The following is a 20,984-nucleotide window of genomic DNA, read 5'->3' as shown; positions in this document are numbered from 1 at the left end:
CCATCATTTTAATTTCTACAAATATCCGAGACAAACAAACTTGTTCATTTTGGAATACAGATTTTTATTACTGTACAATAAATTACAATCCAGATTTCATTCCCACAGTCTGTACTTTGGTCTGTTGGTTAAAATCATTCCCTTTTTAATGCTCAGGAGTTTTCATGTAAACATCAACATGTCTTATAGGCACATACAGCAATTGATAACATTAACCATCTCTTTACCTCCCCCACTTGTATCCACATCTTTCTCACACCTTTCGAACAAAGAAACACTTGGTCTGCAGGCAGATCTCTCATTCGCCCTTCTCTCAGTGAGTGTAGAGGGAGGCGGTGAAGACGATGTCCCTGCGGATGGCCAAGGAAGCTTTCTCCATCTTGCTCCCCAGGACGGAGTCTCCCACAATGCGTGCGGCCTGTCGCACCTCCTTCAGCACCTCGTCCAGGCGCTGGATGCAGCGGACCACCGTGCCCTCCTGGACGTCCGTCAGCTGGGCGATCTCTGCGAACGGCTGCAATGGGACAGCAGGAGCGAGACAGGAGGAGGATGGATGCCAGAGAAGGTGAGACGTGACATGGTGAGATAGTGAATGATGCAACAAGCAGGGAAAGAGTTCAGAAGGAAATACATATTCTGTCTCTTTTCATTTTGTAAAATCTGCTGCAGTGTATTTTAAAAAAAGTATTTTAAACAATCACAACAAACCAAGCTAATAATAAATAAATAAATAAATAAATAGATGGGCAAAACTAGCCTGAACTCATGCTTTGACATCTCATACGGTTTAATAAAAAATCTAATATATCAATTGGAGAAAATAATGAGCAGATTTGATTATAAAAACAATTGTTAGTTGCGGTTTTAATCTTAATAGATTATCTGATTAATGACCTCTGATAACGTGCCTTTTCATTAACACTTGTTATAATCAGTGTTTTTGTTAGCTGGATTCTGCATGCTTCGTTATAAGGCCACAAAATGAAAAATGAGGTAGGCAGAGCTGGCAACAAATATGGCATGTCTCAGGTTAAAGGTCTTCTGTAGCTTTTTGCCAGTTTGCTTGAGATCTCAGGAAGAGGTGGAGTTTAGTGACTTTTGAACTGGTTTGGCCAGTATTTTTTTTTTAAGAATAAGAATAAACAGCACAGCTTATATTTACACCTAGCATAGATCTTGAACACAACACAAGAAACATTTAAAAGTAAACTAATCTTGATATGTAAATATGGTGTAGTGCCGTGAGTTCTCATCCAGATACAAATAGCAGTATAATACCAGGTGTATATGGGGTCAAAAGCAAGTGCAACAACAAAGAGTAAAACCTCACCATGCCTCTGGCCCAGCAGTACACCACCTCTGTCAGGCCAAACTTGAACTGGCCAACAAACTCCTCAGCTGTCTGTGGTATCCCACAATCCCTCTGCAGCTCTCCGATACGCTTGGCCACTGACAGCACCCGATCGATGCCCTGTAAGAAAAGGACAGAGACAGTGAGAGTGAGAGAGAGAGAGAGAGAGAGAGAGAGAGATAGTGAACATATTGGAAAGAGTAAGTTATGCTTGAAAGAGATTTTAGTATTACAAGTGGCCCTTAAATACATCACTCTTGCTTCTATGTGATGTTCCAGAAATCTGTTTTACAAACCATACCATGGCGCGTCTGCTCTCATATTGCAGGTCTACAAAGCTCGGTTCATCACTAATTCAGGCCCTCATAAAGCACTTTCATGTATCAGGGGCTGTTCACAACACAAACTGACACAGCAGAGGGAAGTTTGACAGAGTCAGACGAGAGTAAATTAATAACTGAGCGAGTGACTGGGATGAGTCAGGTGAAGTGCCCTTATTGTCCTTTCTGCAGGGAGAGAATGTAAAATGTGATAGCAAGAGTGAATGTGAGTCACCCATGGAGGAGGCAAAGTCTGTACAGTATGTCAGTACACACACATCATGACATCATCACTTAAATGGCTCTGCTTTTCATGGAGATACAAGCACGAATGAACCACTTCCTCCTTACCTCCTTTAGTGTGTTGGTAATGTGCGGCTCCACCTGTGTGTTCTGTGTGAAGACCAAACAGGACAGCAGAGCGGCGCTATCCTCGGGCGCCAGCGGGCTCAGGACGTTCTCGAACAGCAGCTCGGTCAGCAGCAGCTCATGGCTGCTGATCTGACAGGCTACGCGGCCTTTCAGCTGCACCGCCCCGCTGCTGTCGACGTACTGGAGGGACTGCAGCACCTGAGGCAGAGCAGCGGGGAAATAAACCTCTCAGTGCGTTTGTTCAGCCAGGATCAATCGAGCTGCGTTCGGGCTACAATTAAAATACTACTCCTCTTTGAAATTGCAAAACTTCCTTTAAAAAGTAAAAGTTTGTAGGCCAGGCTAAATCATATCTCGAAAATAAAAAATGCCTTGGCAGAAACAGGTCAGGACAGTGAGTCAAACGTCTGATCCAAACCTTGATCCTCTGGTGGTATTCAGGCAGGAGAGACAGAGACTGGTCCGACACCAGGAAAAGCAGCCGGTCCAGCTCCTCCTGCACACTCATCCTCTCCTTAACACGAGCAAACTGACACACACACACACACACACACACACACACACACACACACACACACACACACACACACACACACACACACACACACACACACACACACACACACACACACACACACACACACACACACACACACACACACACAGTGAGGGGGAAGGAAGTTACTTAACATGAGTATACAACAGCAGTACTGCAGCACTTGACCTGATTTTGGTGCAACAAAATAAGAGAGGAAAACATTGCCTATTGTACTGTCATTGACAGCACAGAGGAGTGAATATGTTACATAAACCCACAGAGGCCAATTACTGTATGCAAACCACTTGCATTGTAAAGCATACTACATTAATCACCGCTTTATAATACCCACTATGGGGAGGGGACAGTGATACTACAAGTAAGCTTGTTATCTTGCAGAGTAATGAAAGCTTGTGCGTGTGTGTGTAAAATAGTTTAAATGACACACAGTGAGACAGTGATGAGCTGCACCTATGAGCCTATATATGGGTAATTATAGAAACCGCCGGCTCCGATTCTTGCATCTTATCTCCTCAACGAAGCTGCCAGGAAGACAGGTTACGCAAACACAAAAGCAGAACTATTGTGGTGGAGTTTGATGTTATCATTTTGAAACTAGATGAGAAATGATGAAAGTATAAAAGGAAACTGATGCTGGGAGAAATAAAAGGGGCATCAGAATTGGGCCAATTGTTAATTGTCTTATGTAAGAGTATGATGTTATTAGCTGCATAAATATGTAATTGCGGCACAAAATAATGTAATGCCTTTATTAAAGAAACAGTGAAATGAAACACTTGCCTCATCATTTATCTGATGAAGAAAGAACTTAAAAAGAGTGCTCTCTCAGCAGTTAAACACCTCAACCAACAAACACACACCTGCTCTGCGAAGGTGGGCGAGTGGATGCAGTTGAACTCTCGGAGGATGTCTTGCAGCACACGGACTCTCATGGAGTCCTCCACCACATCGACGCTCTTCAACTGGAGGTCGTTCACGGGGTCGAGGGTCGCTATGCCGCTGGGGTTGGCCTCGGCCAATCGCAGGAGCTCCTGGGTTGCCGTGGAGATGGCTTGGCCGGGAGGGTCAAGCCTGAAGTACGAGAGGGTGAAGGCTTTTATTTTGCATATGGGCTGGCTTATGTTTGTTGGACTTTAAAGCCTTAAGATGCACTTGGAGGGAGTTTTCTTGTAAACAAACAGTGCATGCTAGGTTTCTTGGGTCTTTACTGCCCCCAACTGTCAGTCAGCAGAATAGCGTAAAACCCAGAGAAACAGAAGGAGAGTAGAACGGGCATTAACATTCAAATCAACATAGCCTGATGGTCAGAGCGGTGGCCATGTTTATGTGCACTATGAACTATGACTATGACTACGAACTATGTGAACTATGACCATTGTAGTGGGCTAACTAGTCTGTTCTACTCTCATTCTATTTCTATGGGGAAAGGTCTCTCACACACACCTGAATCGCGGCTGTTGCCTCTTTTTGTAGTTGTCGATGATCCTGTCTGGAATCACTTTGAGGGTTTTTACTGTGATGGCTGAGATGTCCTGAAGCTTCAACTTCTGCACTGTGTGGCTGCAAGGGCCTGACAAAAACAAAAGGAGCAAGGGAACCATCATACATGCTTACACTTCTGTTACACTCGCTGCAAATGACTCTGTGAAAGCCTCATGAAAATGACTGAAATGTAAATGTACGTCATGTCTAACCTTCAGGTATAAAGAGAGCTGTGTTGTAGAAGTGAGGGAAAGTGTTGTTGTTTTCTTTTCCTTCCCCTTCTCCTTCCTCGTTGCCCTTCTCACAGATGACGAGAGCTGTGAAGGTGCGATTTACAGAGTCACTGGACACCTGGCATTGAGAGAGGACAGGAGTAGATATCAAGAGATGGGTGTAGGAATCAAGAACATTTTTTTTCCATGTGTGGGCTTCCACTGGGTGCTCCTGTTTCCTCCCACAGTCTGAAGACATGCAGGTTGGGTGACATCGAAACTCTAAACTTCCTGCGGGTGTGAATGTCTGAGTGTGTCAGCCCTGCGACAGACTGGTGATCCATCCAGCTTAATTGTCGCCTGCCCACTGCATGCTGGGATCGGCTCCAGTCCTACACAACCCCACTGAGTATCCTGGGTTCCTACTAAACTGACTTGCATAGTTTTACGTTAGTTTCTTTCTTTTCTTATGTTTAGAGACTTATGTGGTTGTTTTACCTGTACCAAATTACCATAAGGAAATCTTTGCTACACTTTCTGTCCAGAACATGTATCCCTTTTGCCAATAGTATGTTCCTCATCTATTTGCTCTTCTTTAAAGGTCCCATGGCATGAAAATTTCACTTTGAGGTTTTTTAACATTAATATGCGTTCCCCCAGCCTGCCTATGGTCCCCAATGGGCTTGAAATGGTGATAGGTGTAAACCGAGCCCTGGGTATCCTGCTCTGCCTTTGAGAAAATGAAAGATCTGATGAGCTGTTCTGGAATCTTGCTCCTTATGGAGGTCATAACAAGCAAGGTTACCTCCCCTTTCTCTGCTTTGCCCGCCCAGAGAATTTGGCCAACCCATGAAAGAGAGACATCATGGCTTTCAAATGAGAAAAGTGGCAGTTAGTCAAGGCCACACCCCCCCCCCCCTCCACCTTGCCCCTCCCACTCTCCTCCTCAATAGCTACAGACACAGAAATGGCACGTTCTGAGGAAAGCTCATTGTGGGACTGGCTCTAGTGGCTGTAATTCTGCACCAAGGCCGAATTTTGGGAAAGAGACTTCAGATACAGTATTAGGGGACCACTAAGGTCTATATAAAAGAGACTTCAGATACAGTATTAGGGGACCACTAAGGTCTATATAAAAGAGACTTCAGATACAGTATTAGGGGACCACTAAGGTCTATATAAAAGAGACTTCAGATACAGTATTAGGGGACCACTAAGGTCTATATAAAAGAGACTTCAGATACAGTATTAGGGGACCACTAAGGTCTATATAAAAGAGACTTCAGATACAGTATTAGGGGACCACTAAGGTCTATATAAAAGCATCCAAAGAGCACCATGTCATCGGACCTTTAATTTAAAGTTTCTCAACTCAACGTTTTATGCAACCATCTCAGCCAGATCTCCCTTGCAAAAGAGGGATTTAGCTAGATATATATTAAAAAAATAAATCAACCAATAGCTAGAAACTCCTCAGAACATCAGCACTCTAGTTTATTATACACCACTTGACAGACAGCATGACAGTCTGTTAACTTTACATACATCAAAAACAGAACTGTATTTTAATGCTTGGATTTAGAACAGCAGGTCTTACAATTACATATTGTCACTTTGCAGGGTTTTATAAAGCAATTAAGATTGATATGTGTACAGTGTGATGTTCATGTCTTTGTCTGCTGCTACTCTTCAAGCCACCATGAAAAACACACACATTAACACACACCTACCTGTAGGATAACTCCCAGGGCGTTAAGATGCTGCTCGTTGTTCACCACCACAACTCGACCCACAGACAGAGCTTTCAGTCCGTTGACAGACTCCAGAATAGCGCGCTAAAACCAGAGACAGCAGTGAGGAAATCTAGCAAGCAGCAGATTAAAGTTGTACGAATATGAACTTTGTCTTGTTTACCTGGAGGGCCTCAGTGGTGGTTCGTAGCTCCGTCACTGTGTGGTAGTAGGGCAACATGTCGGACAGCTGGCCTTCTGTGTCCAGAGGAGGCAGAGAAGACACCATCTTCTTCAGCTGGCTGATCCTCTTCTCATGGGCCTACAGCATGTGGAAAAAGAGAAGGAAGAGAAGAAGAGGAAAGAAAGAGCTTTTATAACAGAATTGTCCGTTGTCGTGACTCAGGGAAGATGCCAGAGAGAGGAGCGAGGAGAACATTACTTTTTGAAACTGCATGTAATGTTTCTATGTTGTCTACTTACACCTTTTTACGTTTGCCATATAGCATTTATGATCAAACCTGTTGTTTTTCTGCAGCTGTACATTACCTGAGTGTCCCTGTGGCTTTCAGAAAAGCTCCTCCTCATCATGTCGGTCACGCGGAGGGCTTCGACTCGCAGAAGATTAAGGATCATCGTATAGGTTAGTCTGAACTGGGACTGGAGTGTGGTGGGTTTACCCTGAGCCAGATAAAAAGGATGATAATCAGTCAAAGAAAAGTCAGTGCACAACTAAGTGGTAAGAGTTTCCATATATATATATATATATATATATATATATATATATATATATATATATATATATATATATATCAGGATCAAGTGATTGTTGGTTTGGGTATCAACTAGACTTATCCTTTACTGCCAGCAATTTCATTTGCCTTTATATTTAAATCCATATAAAGTTTGCCAATGTAAACATACCTTGAAAATAATTGGGAAAGAAAAGAGCACTTTTAGTCAAGAAGATAAAGCTCCCAGTAGAGAGGAAGGAGAATTATTTCTGTTGACGAGCACATTGAAATCAAAAGATTTCTCTCAAAGCTGAAGTGAGTTAAAGAGCCCACCCAACTGTGCGGTCAAATATTAAATGACTAACTCAGCGTGTAAGACTTTACCTTGAAACACCGCCAAAATATACAGGAGGCTTTGCTTTTAAGAGATTATACATATCTTGCAATATTGACCTTTAGAAGGAGATTTAATACCACACCAAATGATATATAAACTGCTGTTTAAACATGGACCTTACCAGCATCATCACACGCAGATCTGACATCTCCTGAACTCCGGCTTTACACAGAATGATGACAGTGCCTGTGGGGTCCAGACCTCTCCTGCCTGCTCTGCCCGCCATCTGAATATACTCACCTGAACCAAGAACAAATTCAAAAAGATATCAAAAATAAAATATTTTAGTTTTCTCTCAACTCTGACTCATCCTCAGAGATAAATGAGCTCAGATGAAAGAGAGGAAACAAAGACAGAGACGGAGAGCGCCAAACCTGGCAGCAGATTTCTAAAGCCGGTCCCGTCGTGTTTCCTGATGCTGTCGAACACCACAGTCCTGGCAGGCATGTTTACTCCCATTGCAAATGTCTCTGTGGCAAACAGCACCTGAGAGATGCAGGACTATTGTTTCAACCATCTGTGGGCTAATGTGCATTTGCAGATTATTCTTGAAATAACAGATACATAGTGTTTCTATCTTTTTGACAGTACCACACTTGAATTTGAAAAAGGTTTATATTATATCTTCTCTCCTTATTAATGAACCATTCAGACTAGAGCCCGACCGATAAAGGTTTTTTTAAGGCTGATACCGATACAAATATTTGGTGATTTAAATATCTGATATTACAATATATTGGCAGATATATATTTTTTAAAACAAATCCAGAAACGCGTAACAAAACAAACAGATTTCCCTAACATTAGTTATTTGTAGTTATTTATGAGTCCTCACTAAAATAATATGACAATGCAGTTTAAAAATAAACTTGTTTGTTTTATTGTCACAACAGAACAGATGAACATCAAAATATATATATAAGTTCTGATAAATAAAATGTATAAAAATACAAAGTTAAGATATGAAACTTAAAGTCCTTTGAACAAAAACACAATAAAAAAAAACAACAAATAAAATCCAACAGGGACGTTGTAGAGCGCCCTCTGGTGGACAAACTAGGCAACGCCAACACTCATAACATGGTTGAAGGGTGTTTATTTTTTAAATATTCATTTATCAGAATCATTTATTTGTCATTATAAATGATTCTGATGAATGAATGAATGAATGAATGAATGAAACACACACACACACACACACACACACACGGCTCTAATTCAGACTCACCTTTACAAGACCTCGGGAGAAGAGCATCTCAATGACTTCCTTTAGAATCGGCAGGATCCCGCTATGATGGACTGCTATTCCCCTCTTCAACAGGTCCCTCATGACCAAGATCTAAACATGGCATTTGTATGTGTTACAATCACATATTGTGGTTGACTTTATTGTTAATAGAGCATTAAGACTTAACTTCCTACAGATACATCTAGGGTTGGGTGTGCCATTTGACTCAGACTGGACTTTAAATGGAAAAAAGAAGAAGCTATTTTTAGCTATGTGCTGTGAATAATAATGTATGTGTTTTCTATGTGTACATGATTTTTTGGAGATTGTGTTGTCTGTTGCAGTTTATGCTTCAACATTGATGGTTGTTTTAAATGATTGCTTGTTTGCCCATCAGAGAGATTACTATTACTGTACACAATTCTTATATTCATTTGGCCAAAATCAGATTCTGGTGTGAGATATAGACACTTCCTAGCATAATATCAATATTCTTTAAAACTTCTTTTAAGCTCTGTTTTTGTGTTGTCTGTTTTTTCCATCTCCTGATGGAAGTAGTGCTAAATAATCCACTGTGCTCACCAGCTCGTCACAAACTCTGTCTGTCTGACATCTAATGCTAGGCAGGTAGTGTACAGTGGTTGTTTATGAGTTGTGAGACTGAATCAAAACAGTAAAGTTGCGAGCCAAAAAAACAAAACAATGGAGCTAAAAGAAAGTAAAATGCTGAGGGGAGTCAAGTAATAATTCTCCGTGGTTTTGTTACTAAGAACCACCCCTTTCACATAACACACAACACATTGAATGTGATCAATTCTTGATATAAAAATATTGATTTGCACAGCTTTAAACCGCAGTGGGCAAGCAATGGCACATTAGTTGCCCTGTGCAGTGTATGTACCATCAAAATAGAGAATATTTTTCCTAGCCTTCCCTTGTGATCGCTACATTGTACCTAGGGGAGCTGTCTGAGCCAAATGACTATTAAATATTAATATTAAAAGGAAATTCATCATCCCTTCAGGATGCCGCCTATAAATCGGAGGGCTAAGCCGGCCGTTTATTACCTGAGGCAGCTGTCGGTCTCCTCCTCGGAGGCGACTCAGGCTCTTCTGGAAGAAAGAGTGGATCTCGGCCTTCTCTATGGAGGTGGTCATGTCCATGGAGTCCAGCGAGCGGGCATTGTCGTCGCATCGTGTCCGAGAGAACGTGAACGCAACCACCGGCGTCTGCTGCCGCTGGGACAGAAAGTGCAGGAGAGTGAGCCACACCGATCGGTCCTGTAGAGGGAAAATGCAGAGAGGGATGAGAACATGAAGCAACATGTTGTAGGAGAAAAATCAAGGAAAAGAATGGAAAGGAGTGACCTGACTAGCTGAGGTGTTGTGAGAAGTACTTTTCGTGCCAAATGATTGGGCATGTTTGCTGGTGCGCTCCTTTTTGGCATCGACGGCTGCGTAGTACCTGAACAACAAACACAGCTTTCTTTATGAGAAATCGCTTTCTGGACTAAAATAATTGGGAGTACCACAAAACTTTCTTCTTGTACCCTTTAGTGAGGAAGTTTCCTGTAGCATCCATCAGCAGGAACATCTCTTTCTGAGTCTTGGTGCTGTTTCCAGTGTACAGATAATGCTCCAAAGGCACAGGTCTCTTCATTGTGCTGATCACGTAAATATGCTTCTTCTTTATACGACTAGGAATTAAAGAAAAATGTATGGGGGAGTGAGGGAAATGTTTAAAGGATACAAAATGCAATAAATATTAGAAGATGTGCTCTTATTTTGATAAATACTCTCTTGTATTGAGTGTACCTACCCGATCCAGTCGCTAAACTCCAGAGCATTTGGAACTGTGGCGCTAAGGAGAATGATACTGACGTGATCGGGGAGCATAATCAAAACCTCCTCCCACACAACCCCTCTCTGAGGAAAAACCAAGGCACGGTAATAGAAGAAGAGGATAAACCATTAGTCTTGACTTAAACAGTAAAATGAGATCAATTAAAAATACAGAAAGCAGTTGGGGTCGTTCCTGACCTCAGCATCGTTGATGTAGTGAACCTCGTCAAAGATCACCCACTCCAAGTCTCTGATGACCTCTGATCCGTTGTAAAGCATGGACCTGGAAGAGAGCAAGAGCAAGAAATCTAACAAGCTCTTTCGGTTTTATTTAAAACATGAGTTTATAATCTAAAACAAACAGCCAGAGTACCGGAGGATCTCAGTGGTCATGATGAGGCACGAAGATTCAGGACTAAGCTGCACGTCGCCCGTCAGAAGTCCGACATCTCCAAAGGTGTTTTTAAAGTCTCTGAACTTCTGATTGGACAGGGCTTTGATGGGAGAGGTGTAGATGGTCCTATCAAAACACCAGATTAGAAAGAGGATCAGAATAGAATATGCACATACAGAAAATTTATTAAAATAAACACAAAAGAAGAAAGAAATGTTGATACTGTTGAAATACTTGTTAGTCCCCTAAAAATGTTATATCTCTACATAGAACAACATGCAGAGAAAGCATAAACACTCCACAATGACATGCATAAACTTTATTGCTGACATGTTCCATGCCTTCATCGGAGCGTGAAAGAAAGCACGCTGCTTCTAAAGTTTCTCTAATTTGGTCATTTTTTATGTTTTTGGACATGTTGAATGATTACCTGCTCCTCTGTGAAATTCTCCAAGCTCATAAGACACAGATACACACAGACACTCACACACACACACACGCAAATTGATTTGTACCAACAAATACACACACACCTTGTCATGTGTTTCTGTGAGAGAGCAATGGCGTATTCGGCCACCACTGTTTTGCCAGCTGATGTGTGTGCAGCTACAAACACAGAGTCGTGAGCCTCCAGTCTCAGCACAGCCTGTTTCTGGAAGACATCCAGCTCAAACGGCCACTGGAGCAGAAGAGGGACAGAGAGATAGATCGGTTATCTCAGGATGATCAGCAGATTTTCATGTTTTCATGTTTCATGCAAATACATATAGTGGTAACGTGTGATGTTTTGAAAACTACATATAAAGAAAAATACAGTATATCATTTTTAACTGGATGATTTCTAGAATACTAACCTTGAAAGCTGGGTTGGGGATGCGTTTATAGAAATCATCGCAGGGTGAAGTAATGTTGACAGGGATGGCCCATTTCTTATTTTCCTCTGAGTTCCCTTTTGGCTTTGATTTGTCATCTTTTCCTTTCTCTGAGGGAGTCGAGGATGACACAACATCCTGAAGACAGAGGAGGAGAATCAGATTTAGTTTAGCCAGAGGCATAGTTGGAACTTGGAATTGAGATTGTATCTATAACAGTACTACTGTGGTTTGGAAAAGACAGGGCTACATTACTTTGTGATTGATTTTCGGTTTGAAAAATTAACCAGTCGACATATTACTCATACTACATAATTTTCCTACATGTAGAATACCTGCAGGGATTGAAAACAGTCGAGAGACTGTCAAATGACAAAGAGATTTCTGCATTACACTTTCATCTCATCATGCAAACGTATACAATAAAAGGTTAACCATAAATCTGATCATTTTAAGTAAAAAATACACAAATATGTCAAACATCTGTACATTTTGATTAATGCACACAGACTTGCTGGCCTGTAGTCTTTATTAGCATGACGAAGACATACAGTGTTTTATTTCCAATGTTTTTATGGACTTTATTTTTATCTATTTCTTTTCTTCAGTAAGTTAAAAAAAAACATGCATTTAATGACCACGAGAGCCCTAACTCAAACACCAGAAATCCTGCGTGTATCCAGATTGGTTTTGAAACTGTTCAATTTAACATAACACATAATTAAATTGCACACTTAACCATTTTAGAGTTGACTATCATTTCAGAGAGGAGAAAACAAACAAACTGCAGTACCTTGATGCCCAGGTCTTCAAGGCTGTTTGTTCTGGGTAGTTTGGGAGCTTCTTTACTTCCTTTGCCTTCCTCTTTCTCCTCTGCCTCAGGTTGCAAGTAAGTGATGTCATTCAATGTGGACAGGAGGGACATGAGGTTGACCTCTGCCTTTGCAATCTTGGCATCTTCAGGATATAAAAAAAATGTTATATATATATATAAAAAATTATAATTTATTATCATTATTATTATTTTTAGATTAATGGATTAATTAGAAATTAAAAGATCTAACCTTTGTCAGTGAAGTCCATCCCCGCTTTAAGTCCAGGTGGGATTCTGAGTAAATCTTCGAGGGAAGAAATAAAATGACAAATTCAACCATAAACAGCTGAAATAATAACAGAAGTCTCACCAGTATTTTACAACACTGCAAGTCAAAATTAAAAAAATCACCATTCTCAAAGTCTATGTCCTCCTCCAGCTCAGATTTCTTCTGGATTTGGTCCAGAGTAAGCTCCTCCATTCCTCCTGTGAAGAACACCATTGCAACAAATATATTGTTAGATGATAAAGACACAGTGAAAACACCTGACTTGCAACTAAAGGAAGACTATGTAAATGACTGAAGAGAAAACGCTTTGAATGAATCTATCTCACCGGGGAGGAAGGGGTAGTTGGTATTGCTTCCTCGAAGGCTCTCTGAAGGAGGCCCCGGTTGACGTTGTAATGAAAGCGAGTTCTTTGCTGACAGGCTTGTGTTCTCCAGTAACACCTAAAGATGAATTAAAGACAAAACAGACCCCCAAAAGTAGCTAAATTAGATGGATTCATGGATCGATTCTTCAATAATATAGTTATACCACATGTTCTTCTCAGTAGGATAATTTCTACCAGTTTTTGGTATAAAAGGATGACATGATTAAGGGTGCAACTAACAATTCATTTTATTATTTCAATATTATTATATTACTCGTTTGGTCTATAAAATATCAGAAAATAGTAAAACATGCCCACCACAATTTTCCAAAGCGCAAGTTTACATACTGAAATTCCTTTTTTCATCTAACAGACAGTCCAAAACAAAGCTATTCAGTTTACTACGATGGAAAACAAAAAATATACACATCTGAGAAGCTGGAGCAAGTGCATTTCCATAATTTTTGTTTAACAAAATTAATAAAACCATTACTTGATTCTCAGAAATCTTGCAGATTAATATTCTGTTGACCGACTCTAGATGACATTATTCTCTTTATAAACAACTTTTTTTAAACTAATAACAGTACAGTGGGAAGAGCGGGCCAGTGTGTTTGTGAGCTACCTCTGTGAAGTCCAGCAGCATCCCTGTGGTTGGATCTCTGACAACAGACACATCGGAGTGAAGTGAAGATGGAGTACAGTTGATCAGAGAATCAACATTAACTTCTCTCTGAGTCACCCTGGTAAAGACGACGACACAACAGTTACATCTTCGTCAGATACATATAGTTGTTTTAAAAAAAATCCAATAAACAATATTTGCATAATCTGCTTATTTTTTACTTGTATCATAGTTTTTTTCTGGTCTGAAGTGTTTAATGTTGAAATGTTAACTTTATGTTTGTACCCTCCTTGTATTTATTTTGTTTTTGTGTTGAATTGTTAATTTTATATTGGTATCCTTTATGTATTTATTTTGTTTTGTGTCAGCACTAGGAAAGTGTTTATCTAAAATGTGTCTGAATAATCCTATAATGGATGGACCGGGTAAGCGCCCAGACACGAAGATACCAGATCATAAATCATATCTCATTCTTCTTTAAGTCTCATTTTTATTTCATACACTGGCTACTTTGATTTATTCATCTCTAAAGGCAACATTCTGGAAAAGCAGGGAATTAAAATTCAATCAAGGGTTTAATATACGGTTTTATCAAAGGTGTACAAAAATCAATTATAAACATACAGTATATGCACATTACATTTTAGCAACCTGCACCAAATCTAAAGCACATGCGTAAGGAATACGTACTTGAGAAACTTCTGGAAGGCAAAGTCTGTGTCGTGAATGGGAAGCCAGGCCGCGTCCCGTAAAAATTGTTTCTCTACTTCTGTCTCCAGGCTAAGGCTGGTGGGAGGAAGCCCATGAGGGAGCTGAGGAAGGGAAAGATAAGATCACATGTTCAGCTACTTATTAAGTGAGCCAGCAGATGCATACCATGTAACAGTTAAATCCCAGGTTTGATTCTTATATCACATATTAATTCCTGTCATTTTCCCTCATGATTACGGTCAATTACTGTATCTACTAAAGTCTATCTTTTCTAAAGTATTTATTCATCTATCTATCTATCTATCCATCTATCTATCTATCTATCTATCTATCTATCTATCTATCTAATGGCACAAAAATAATACAAACAAAATTAATAATAATGTATATGTGAATATAGTTCATGTAGACATTTATTTATAACCACACATTTTGGTTACTTTAATATTAATATTAAGTTGAATTTAACTGATAGCAACATACTGCATAATGTATTTTGTTCTCCTCTACTTGTGTATTGTATACTTGTATCTATATATTGTTCTGTTTTTGTTACTTGTCTAGGAACTACAGATGTAAATTAGCATTCTTGCTAACTCCGGTATGTTTACATTACATCTTGTATTTTATACTGATGTTTATTAATGTGCTCTGTCCCTATCAAAAAAAAAAAAAAAAAAAAAAAAAAAAAAAGGAAATAAAAAAAGACTGGAGGTATGAAAGCTCAGCAGTGGTAGAAAAAGCATTCAGATGCTTTAAACTAAAATAACAATAAAACAATGTTAAAATACACCACTACAAGTAAAATCTCTGCACTGAAAAACGTATGAAAGTAAAATACGCAAGTATTATCTGCCTAATGTACTTAAAGTATCAAAAGTAAAAGTACTTGTTATGCAGAAAAATGCCTCTGTAAAAATGTATTACATTACTGGATCATTAATACAGATGTTTTAATGTTGTTGGTCAAGATGCAGCAGTTTTAGCTACTTTGCATACTATAACTTATGAGCTAATTATGTGTTCTGGACTAGTATCTATACAGCTGTCAGATGAATGTATTAAAAAGTACAATATACCCCTCTTCGAAGTGTGAGTATACAAACTTTACTTTACTTTATTCTTTATTCAGGACACAAAAAACGGTCCATAGCACAATACATAACATAGCAAAAGACAGACAGAAATACAAATACAAAACACATACAATCAAAGTAAATACAAAGTATACAAAGTAAGTGCGAATTGAACTTAATTGTACAGTATTTGAGTAAATGTACACAGTCATCCTGCTGCATACTCACTGTGCTCTGTGGAGGTAAAGGCTGGTTAGGTATGGGGTGTGTGATGAGCTCAAACCTGCCAGAGCATCCCATCTCCAGCAGGGACAGCGGCAGGTCCATGGGGCCCGCGGGGGGAACATCTGCAGAGGGGAGCGAGAAACAACACAAAGAGTATGAATGCACCAAACAAATACAATAAGGCTAATAATGCATGTTGCAGCAGGAAGATGCGCCAAATGCTAACTTAACTTGTCTTTATGTTTTTTTTGTTTTTTTTTTCAAGAAAGAAAGAATAGACACAAATACAGCGATTGAGTAATTCGCTGAATGACATATTAATATATATATAGCTAACAGCCATGAGGCTGCTGAATGGAGCACTGATTGACAGCTACCCTATTAGCCACATCATCACACAAGCTACACCAGTGAGGCGTGTTAGCAAGATGAAACGCGATTCAATATAAACATTACTATGCAAGCTGACTACACATTTAATAAGCTACATCTTACTTATTCTGTCCATGTCCCCACTCCCAAGTAGAGCTAAAAGTTGCCACCAACTAGTTCCTGCTGTCGCCCCGGAAGTTGCCAAAATGGATAGGCGGAATTGGCTACTGAACTAGCTAAATTAAGCTCGCAGCGATAGAAAAAAATGAAAGCTAAACTGTAAACACGTCACCCGTTTTCACAAAACTGTCTACAACCATGTCTATAACATGTAATTCGTTGGTATTTCCCGGATTTATGTTGTTTTGTGTGCGTTGCTAAATGTAATTGCTAGTATTTTTTGTTGCAAAAAAAGCTAAACACGACCAGTAGCGTTTACGTCATATTTACGCGTCGGTGTTTTTGTTGAGACACCACCGTTTGAATTTGGTGAGTGAATGAATTTGATAAAAGCTAATAACTGTTATAGTAGTTTTAAAAGAAAACACGAATGTTTTTTTTTATGATTCTGGCAACCTAGAAGTTTACTTTCTATGTGGTCTGGATGGGCTAACTACATTTATATTCTCGGAAGAAAGTCGCGTTTAGTTACCTAGGCTAGCAGCTGTGATCGGGAGTAAATAGCAAATACGCGAATTTGTTAATGGCTATTTTGTGTTACTAGCTACAGTATTTGTTATCAGCTGTTAATGCAGTTGTCTGTATTGTAGCTGCTGCCATCATGGCGGTGTTTCCAAATTCACTGACGGAGGAAGAGGAGGCTCTGCAAAAGAAATATGCTAAACTCAAGAAAAAGGTAAATAAATGAACGCTTGCTTTAACATCCTTTTAATACCATGAAAATGTAAGGCTTGCATTTTTTTTTTTTAATGAAGACGTGAATGTTTAAAAATATCACATCTGTTTCAATAGCATGTGTTGAATTCCCCAGGTATGGAGTGAGCAACTCAAAGGACCACATTGAAATAAGTCTTTATTTTATTTTTATATTAGCATTTACATTTTCTCCACTGTCTTTTCAGAAAAAGGCGCTGCTTGCCTTGAAGAAGCAGAGTTCAACTAACCAGACAAACCAGAGTGGCTTGAAACGGAGTAAGTGCATTTGACTGCGTTTAAAGTTATTTGTGTGCTTCAGCGTTTGTCTTTTCTAAACTAAAACTAAAATACACCGTGTGTTTACTCGCCGCCAGCATATCCAGTGTGTATGATTTAAGCCATTCATTCACGCAATCACTTTAATTTATACAATGACACCTGTTGAGACTCTTATCTTATGTACAAAAATGACCTGTTCACAAGAATTTAAGATAACAAATGAAAACACAGTGACAAGAGTAAACACAAAATAATGAAGGTAAATACTAATAAATAACCCGACAAAAAAGACAAAATATATATATGCCTATTTGTATACTCGTACTCACTCAAGCCAACCGTATTAAAAATATTCATGCTTCTTGTGGCTCAATTTTTATTTTATACTACTTTTAATATACTTAAACACTGGGTATACTTTTATTAACTTAACACTTTCCTTCATGACAGCTTTGTCGGACCAGCCTGTTGTTGACACTGCAACGGCAACAGAGCAAGCAAAAATGCTGATCAAGACGGGTGCTATCAGTGCCATCAAATCAGAGAACAAGAACTCCGGCTTTAAACGCTCTCGAATGCTGGAAATTAAACTCAAGGTGAGCTGTCATTCCTTAGACGGAGTTGTTTTGGCTGATGTTCAGCTGTTTTCTTGCTTTGCTTTGTTTGATAATTTGTTTAATTGTTGCTTTTTATCTGCCGCAGGACCCTGAGAAAGGCTCAATTCCTGCTTTCTTACCATTCCAAAGGAGTGTCTCTACAGATGAAGAACAACCTGAGGTATAGTGGATATAAAACATGATTAAAAAAACATGGCTGCTGCATCAAGTCATGAAATTTAGAATATTGTTGGGAAAAAACACTAATGCAATGTTTACATCTTGCTTTGGCAGCCGATTGCGATTTGGTTGCGACGCATTCAACTAGTGTTTTCTACTTTAAATGCCTTATGTAGAATTTCTGTCAAAGGTGACTCCTAGCGGTAGCGTTAAAAAAACACATAGGCAATATTATGCACATTACAAGGTCTGAAAATGAATAGAGGTGGAGGAAAAAGCTGTAGTGCTCTGAGTTGTATTTGAACAGAAAATAAAAGTGTAACAGCTTATTTTTGATGTGGTCATATTTGTGCTTCTCCTAGTCTGGGAAAAGAGCCAACAGGAAGTCTCTGTATGAAAGGTAATAATATCTTAAAAACCACGATGAACATGCAAAAACGACGACGGTAAGTATCTGTGGGTGTTACATAATTTTTACCCATGTGCCCCCTGTAGCTTTGTCAGCTCAAACGACCGATATCGGGATGAGGAGGACGGAGGCGGCATGTCATCCAGCCGCGAGATGGACAGAGACAGAGAGCGAGACCGAGAACTGGACAGAGACCGGGACAGAGACCGGGATAAAGACCGGGAGAGGGAGAGGGAGCGGGAGAAGGAGAGGGATAGAGACAGAGGCAAGGAAAGAGACCGGGAACGGGACAGAGAAAGAGACCAAAGCAGAGAAAGGGATCGAGACCGCGACAGGGAACGAGACCGAGAAAGAGATGGACCGTTCAGACGTGAGTAACCAACCAAGGAAAAAAAAATCCATCCTTAGGAAAGGCAGAAATGCAGTTCATCAGTTGACGAGAATGCAGTGCAGAGCCATGCCATAGTGTGGATGCATTGTGGTTGTGAAATGGCATGCTGGGACACATAAAGGACACATTGATTTGATTGACAATGATTTTTCTCTGTCCCCCATGTTTTCATTCTCAGGGTCAGATTCATACCCAGAGCGGAGAGGGGTACGGAAGGGGAATACGGTGTATGTTTACGGCTCTGGGCTCGGCGAGGACAACCTGCGCTCTGCTTTTTCTCAACATGGAAACATCATCGACCTCTCTATGGACAACCCACGCAAGTATGGAACCATTAACCCTCGTGTTGTCTTCCCGTCAACCTTTTTTAAGCCTTTTTTCACAGTTTGTTTTAGCTTTTTCCAACGTTTTAAATTGTAAAAAAAAAATTCTACACATTTTCAGTGCTTATTTCTACGTCCCATATTTTCTGATATTAAACAAAAATTGAAAACTGGTCAATTTGACCCAAAGTCAACACAAGGGTTTTCAACAACTCTGTGTGCACATAGTGGTCATCTCTACCTACTGTTATAAATGTGTTGCTGTCCTCTTACATATATTATACGGTCTTCTCCTGCATTTTATTCTATGATAAAGTTGTGACTTTTCTTTCTTCTTGATGTTCTTTCTAGTTGTGCATTTATCACTTTTGAGAAGATGGAGTCTGCAGACCAGGCTGTAGCTGAGGTTGGTGTTATTCCATATAAGAAAAAACATAAAACAAATATGATCTTTTTCCTCTGGTAATAATACCACAAGTTCCAAAACAGAGCTACAAATAAACAGGAATCAGCAAAGACATTTAAAGGAAAATATACATGGGGCGACCTCTAGCTCACCCAGTAGAGTGTGCGCCCCATGATGGCTGAGAACTTGGCAGCGGCCTGGGTTTGAATCCGACCCGATCCTTGCTGTATGTCGTCCCCCCTCTCTCCCCTTTCCTGTCTTTAAACTATCCTATCAATAAAAAAATAAATAAAAATAATACATACGTGTAATATCAGCAACTCAGCCGACCATTAAAACAATAAGTAGAATATTCATAAATACATGTTTTACAGCATGAAGTGTAACGCAACGTAGGTGTGGATTTTAGAGTAAACTAATTTTTATGTGTAAGAGACTGCCTAATATAATAATTAGTGGAGGGAATTTGCTTATTCGACGATGGATTTATTACTTAATTATTAGTAGACCTAAGTATGATGGTTGTCTACAGGCGGGGAGATTGTAACCTGGTAACCATGGCGTTGTATGTGAACAGCCTCCTTCATCTTTCTTTTTATTTTATGTCTAATAAAATCTAGTCATTATTTTACTAGAAGACACCCAGAGGTTACGGCTTGCTCCTGTAGACTGTATACGAAGCTGACGACACTCTAAACTCACCTCGCTGTTGTCTCACAGTTGAATGGAGCCACGGTGGGAGACGTTCACATCAAAGTCAGCATCGCCAGGAAGCAGCCCATGCTGGATGCTGCCACTGGCAAATCTGTCTGGGCGTCACTGGGTAATAAACACAGCGCTCTTATTGTCTGTTTAGACGTTGATCAGACCCTCTGTGTCTGCACAGCGTGGATTCACCTTCAACAATGTCTCTCTTCTTTCACAGCTGTGCAGAACAGCACAAAAGGCTCCTACAGGGACAAGAGGAACCAAGTCGTGTACAGTGAAGATTTCCTGCGATGAAAGGAGGAAAAAAACAAACAATCTTGTTTCTTTTTTTTTTTTTTTTATTTTGGCATATAGCTTTTCATGTTTTTGTTTTAATGACATTAGCCAGCTGCTTAAATGTCTGTGTTGCAGCATAAATCCAAAACCATTGTTTGTCTTTTGGATTAGATCACTTTACCTTACATGGTTGGTATGTGCAGTGTGGCTCATTAAAATTAAGAGAGTTTTATGCTCAATAAAAAGTATCCAAACATTGTTACCTTAAGCAAGATTTTCATGAGCCTTGTACAGGGTTCATATGCATTTTAACCAATACTTTTTCATGACTTTTTGGCAAATTTCCATGACTGTGTTCCTGAAAATGATATGACATTATACAATAAGAATACAAATCTGTGTTAAAGTTTACCCTCAGAGGTTTAACTATAAAATGAATGACAATTTATGTGGTTCATAGTGGGATTCATAATATCGCTCCCTGAATAGAATGCTGAGGTTCAGACAACTAGAAAATACATTTGTTAATGACATATTATGCTGTGTTAAAAGAAATTCCATGACTTTTCCA

At 39.7% G+C, this 20,984-nt stretch overlaps 2 protein-coding genes across 2 annotated transcripts; one reads left to right on the top strand and one right to left on the bottom strand.

The window, feature by feature from the left end:
- Window positions 1-43: 43 nt before the first annotated feature.
- On the bottom strand, window positions 44-16,432 carry skic2 (SKI2 subunit of superkiller complex). The gene is made up of 29 exons (XM_028596806.1): window positions 16,093-16,432; window positions 15,601-15,719; window positions 14,276-14,397; window positions 13,586-13,703; window positions 12,922-13,036; window positions 12,718-12,792; window positions 12,557-12,610; window positions 12,286-12,449; window positions 11,475-11,630; window positions 11,154-11,299; window positions 10,600-10,746; window positions 10,425-10,509; window positions 10,204-10,310; window positions 9,935-10,081; window positions 9,753-9,849; window positions 9,453-9,665; window positions 8,386-8,496; window positions 7,532-7,643; window positions 7,279-7,397; window positions 6,576-6,707; window positions 6,211-6,348; window positions 6,027-6,131; window positions 4,297-4,435; window positions 4,046-4,172; window positions 3,463-3,673; window positions 2,462-2,572; window positions 2,023-2,241; window positions 1,331-1,471; window positions 44-514 (listed from the first exon to the last, which is right to left on the bottom strand). The coding sequence occupies exons 1-29, from the start codon at window positions 16,103-16,105 to the stop codon at window positions 314-316; spliced, it is 3,744 nt and encodes a 1,247-aa protein (XP_028452607.1). The 5' UTR covers window positions 16,106-16,432; the 3' UTR covers window positions 44-313.
- nelfe (negative elongation factor complex member E) lies at window positions 16,140-20,681 on the top strand. Its single transcript, XM_028596807.1, has 11 exons — window positions 16,140-16,458; window positions 16,740-16,825; window positions 17,052-17,121; window positions 17,575-17,720; window positions 17,827-17,901; window positions 18,263-18,300; window positions 18,396-18,679; window positions 18,879-19,023; window positions 19,375-19,429; window positions 20,150-20,252; window positions 20,355-20,681. The coding sequence occupies exons 2-11, from the start codon at window positions 16,751-16,753 to the stop codon at window positions 20,429-20,431; spliced, it is 1,068 nt and encodes a 355-aa protein (XP_028452608.1). The 5' UTR covers window positions 16,140-16,458; window positions 16,740-16,750; the 3' UTR covers window positions 20,432-20,681.
- Window positions 20,682-20,984: the final 303 nt, after the last annotated feature.

Source organism: Perca flavescens, chromosome 14, assembly GCF_004354835.1.
Source record: "Perca flavescens isolate YP-PL-M2 chromosome 14, PFLA_1.0, whole genome shotgun sequence".
Taxonomy (NCBI): domain Eukaryota; kingdom Metazoa; phylum Chordata; class Actinopteri; order Perciformes; family Percidae; genus Perca; species Perca flavescens.
Note: the sequence above shows the minus strand (reverse complement) of the source record. Positions and strands in the feature narration are given on the sequence as shown.

Coding starts and splice junctions, on each gene's coding strand:
- skic2 (XM_028596806.1), bottom strand. Junction 10,082..10,203: donor GAGTTTAGCGACTGGATCGG/GTAGGTACACTC, acceptor TTTAATTCCTAG/TCGTATAAAGAAGAAGCATA. Junction 6,708..7,278: donor ATCTGCGTGTGATGATGCTG/GTAAGGTCCATG, acceptor TATCTGGCTCAG/GGTAAACCCACCACACTCCA.
- nelfe (XM_028596807.1), top strand. CDS start 16,751: ATGGCGGTGTTTCCAAATTCACTGACGGAGGAAGAGGAGGCTCTGCAA. Junction 16,826..17,051: donor ATGCTAAACTCAAGAAAAAG/GTAAATAAATGA, acceptor CTGTCTTTTCAG/AAAAAGGCGCTGCTTGCCTT. Junction 17,721..17,826: donor TGCTGGAAATTAAACTCAAG/GTGAGCTGTCAT, acceptor TATCTGCCGCAG/GACCCTGAGAAAGGCTCAAT.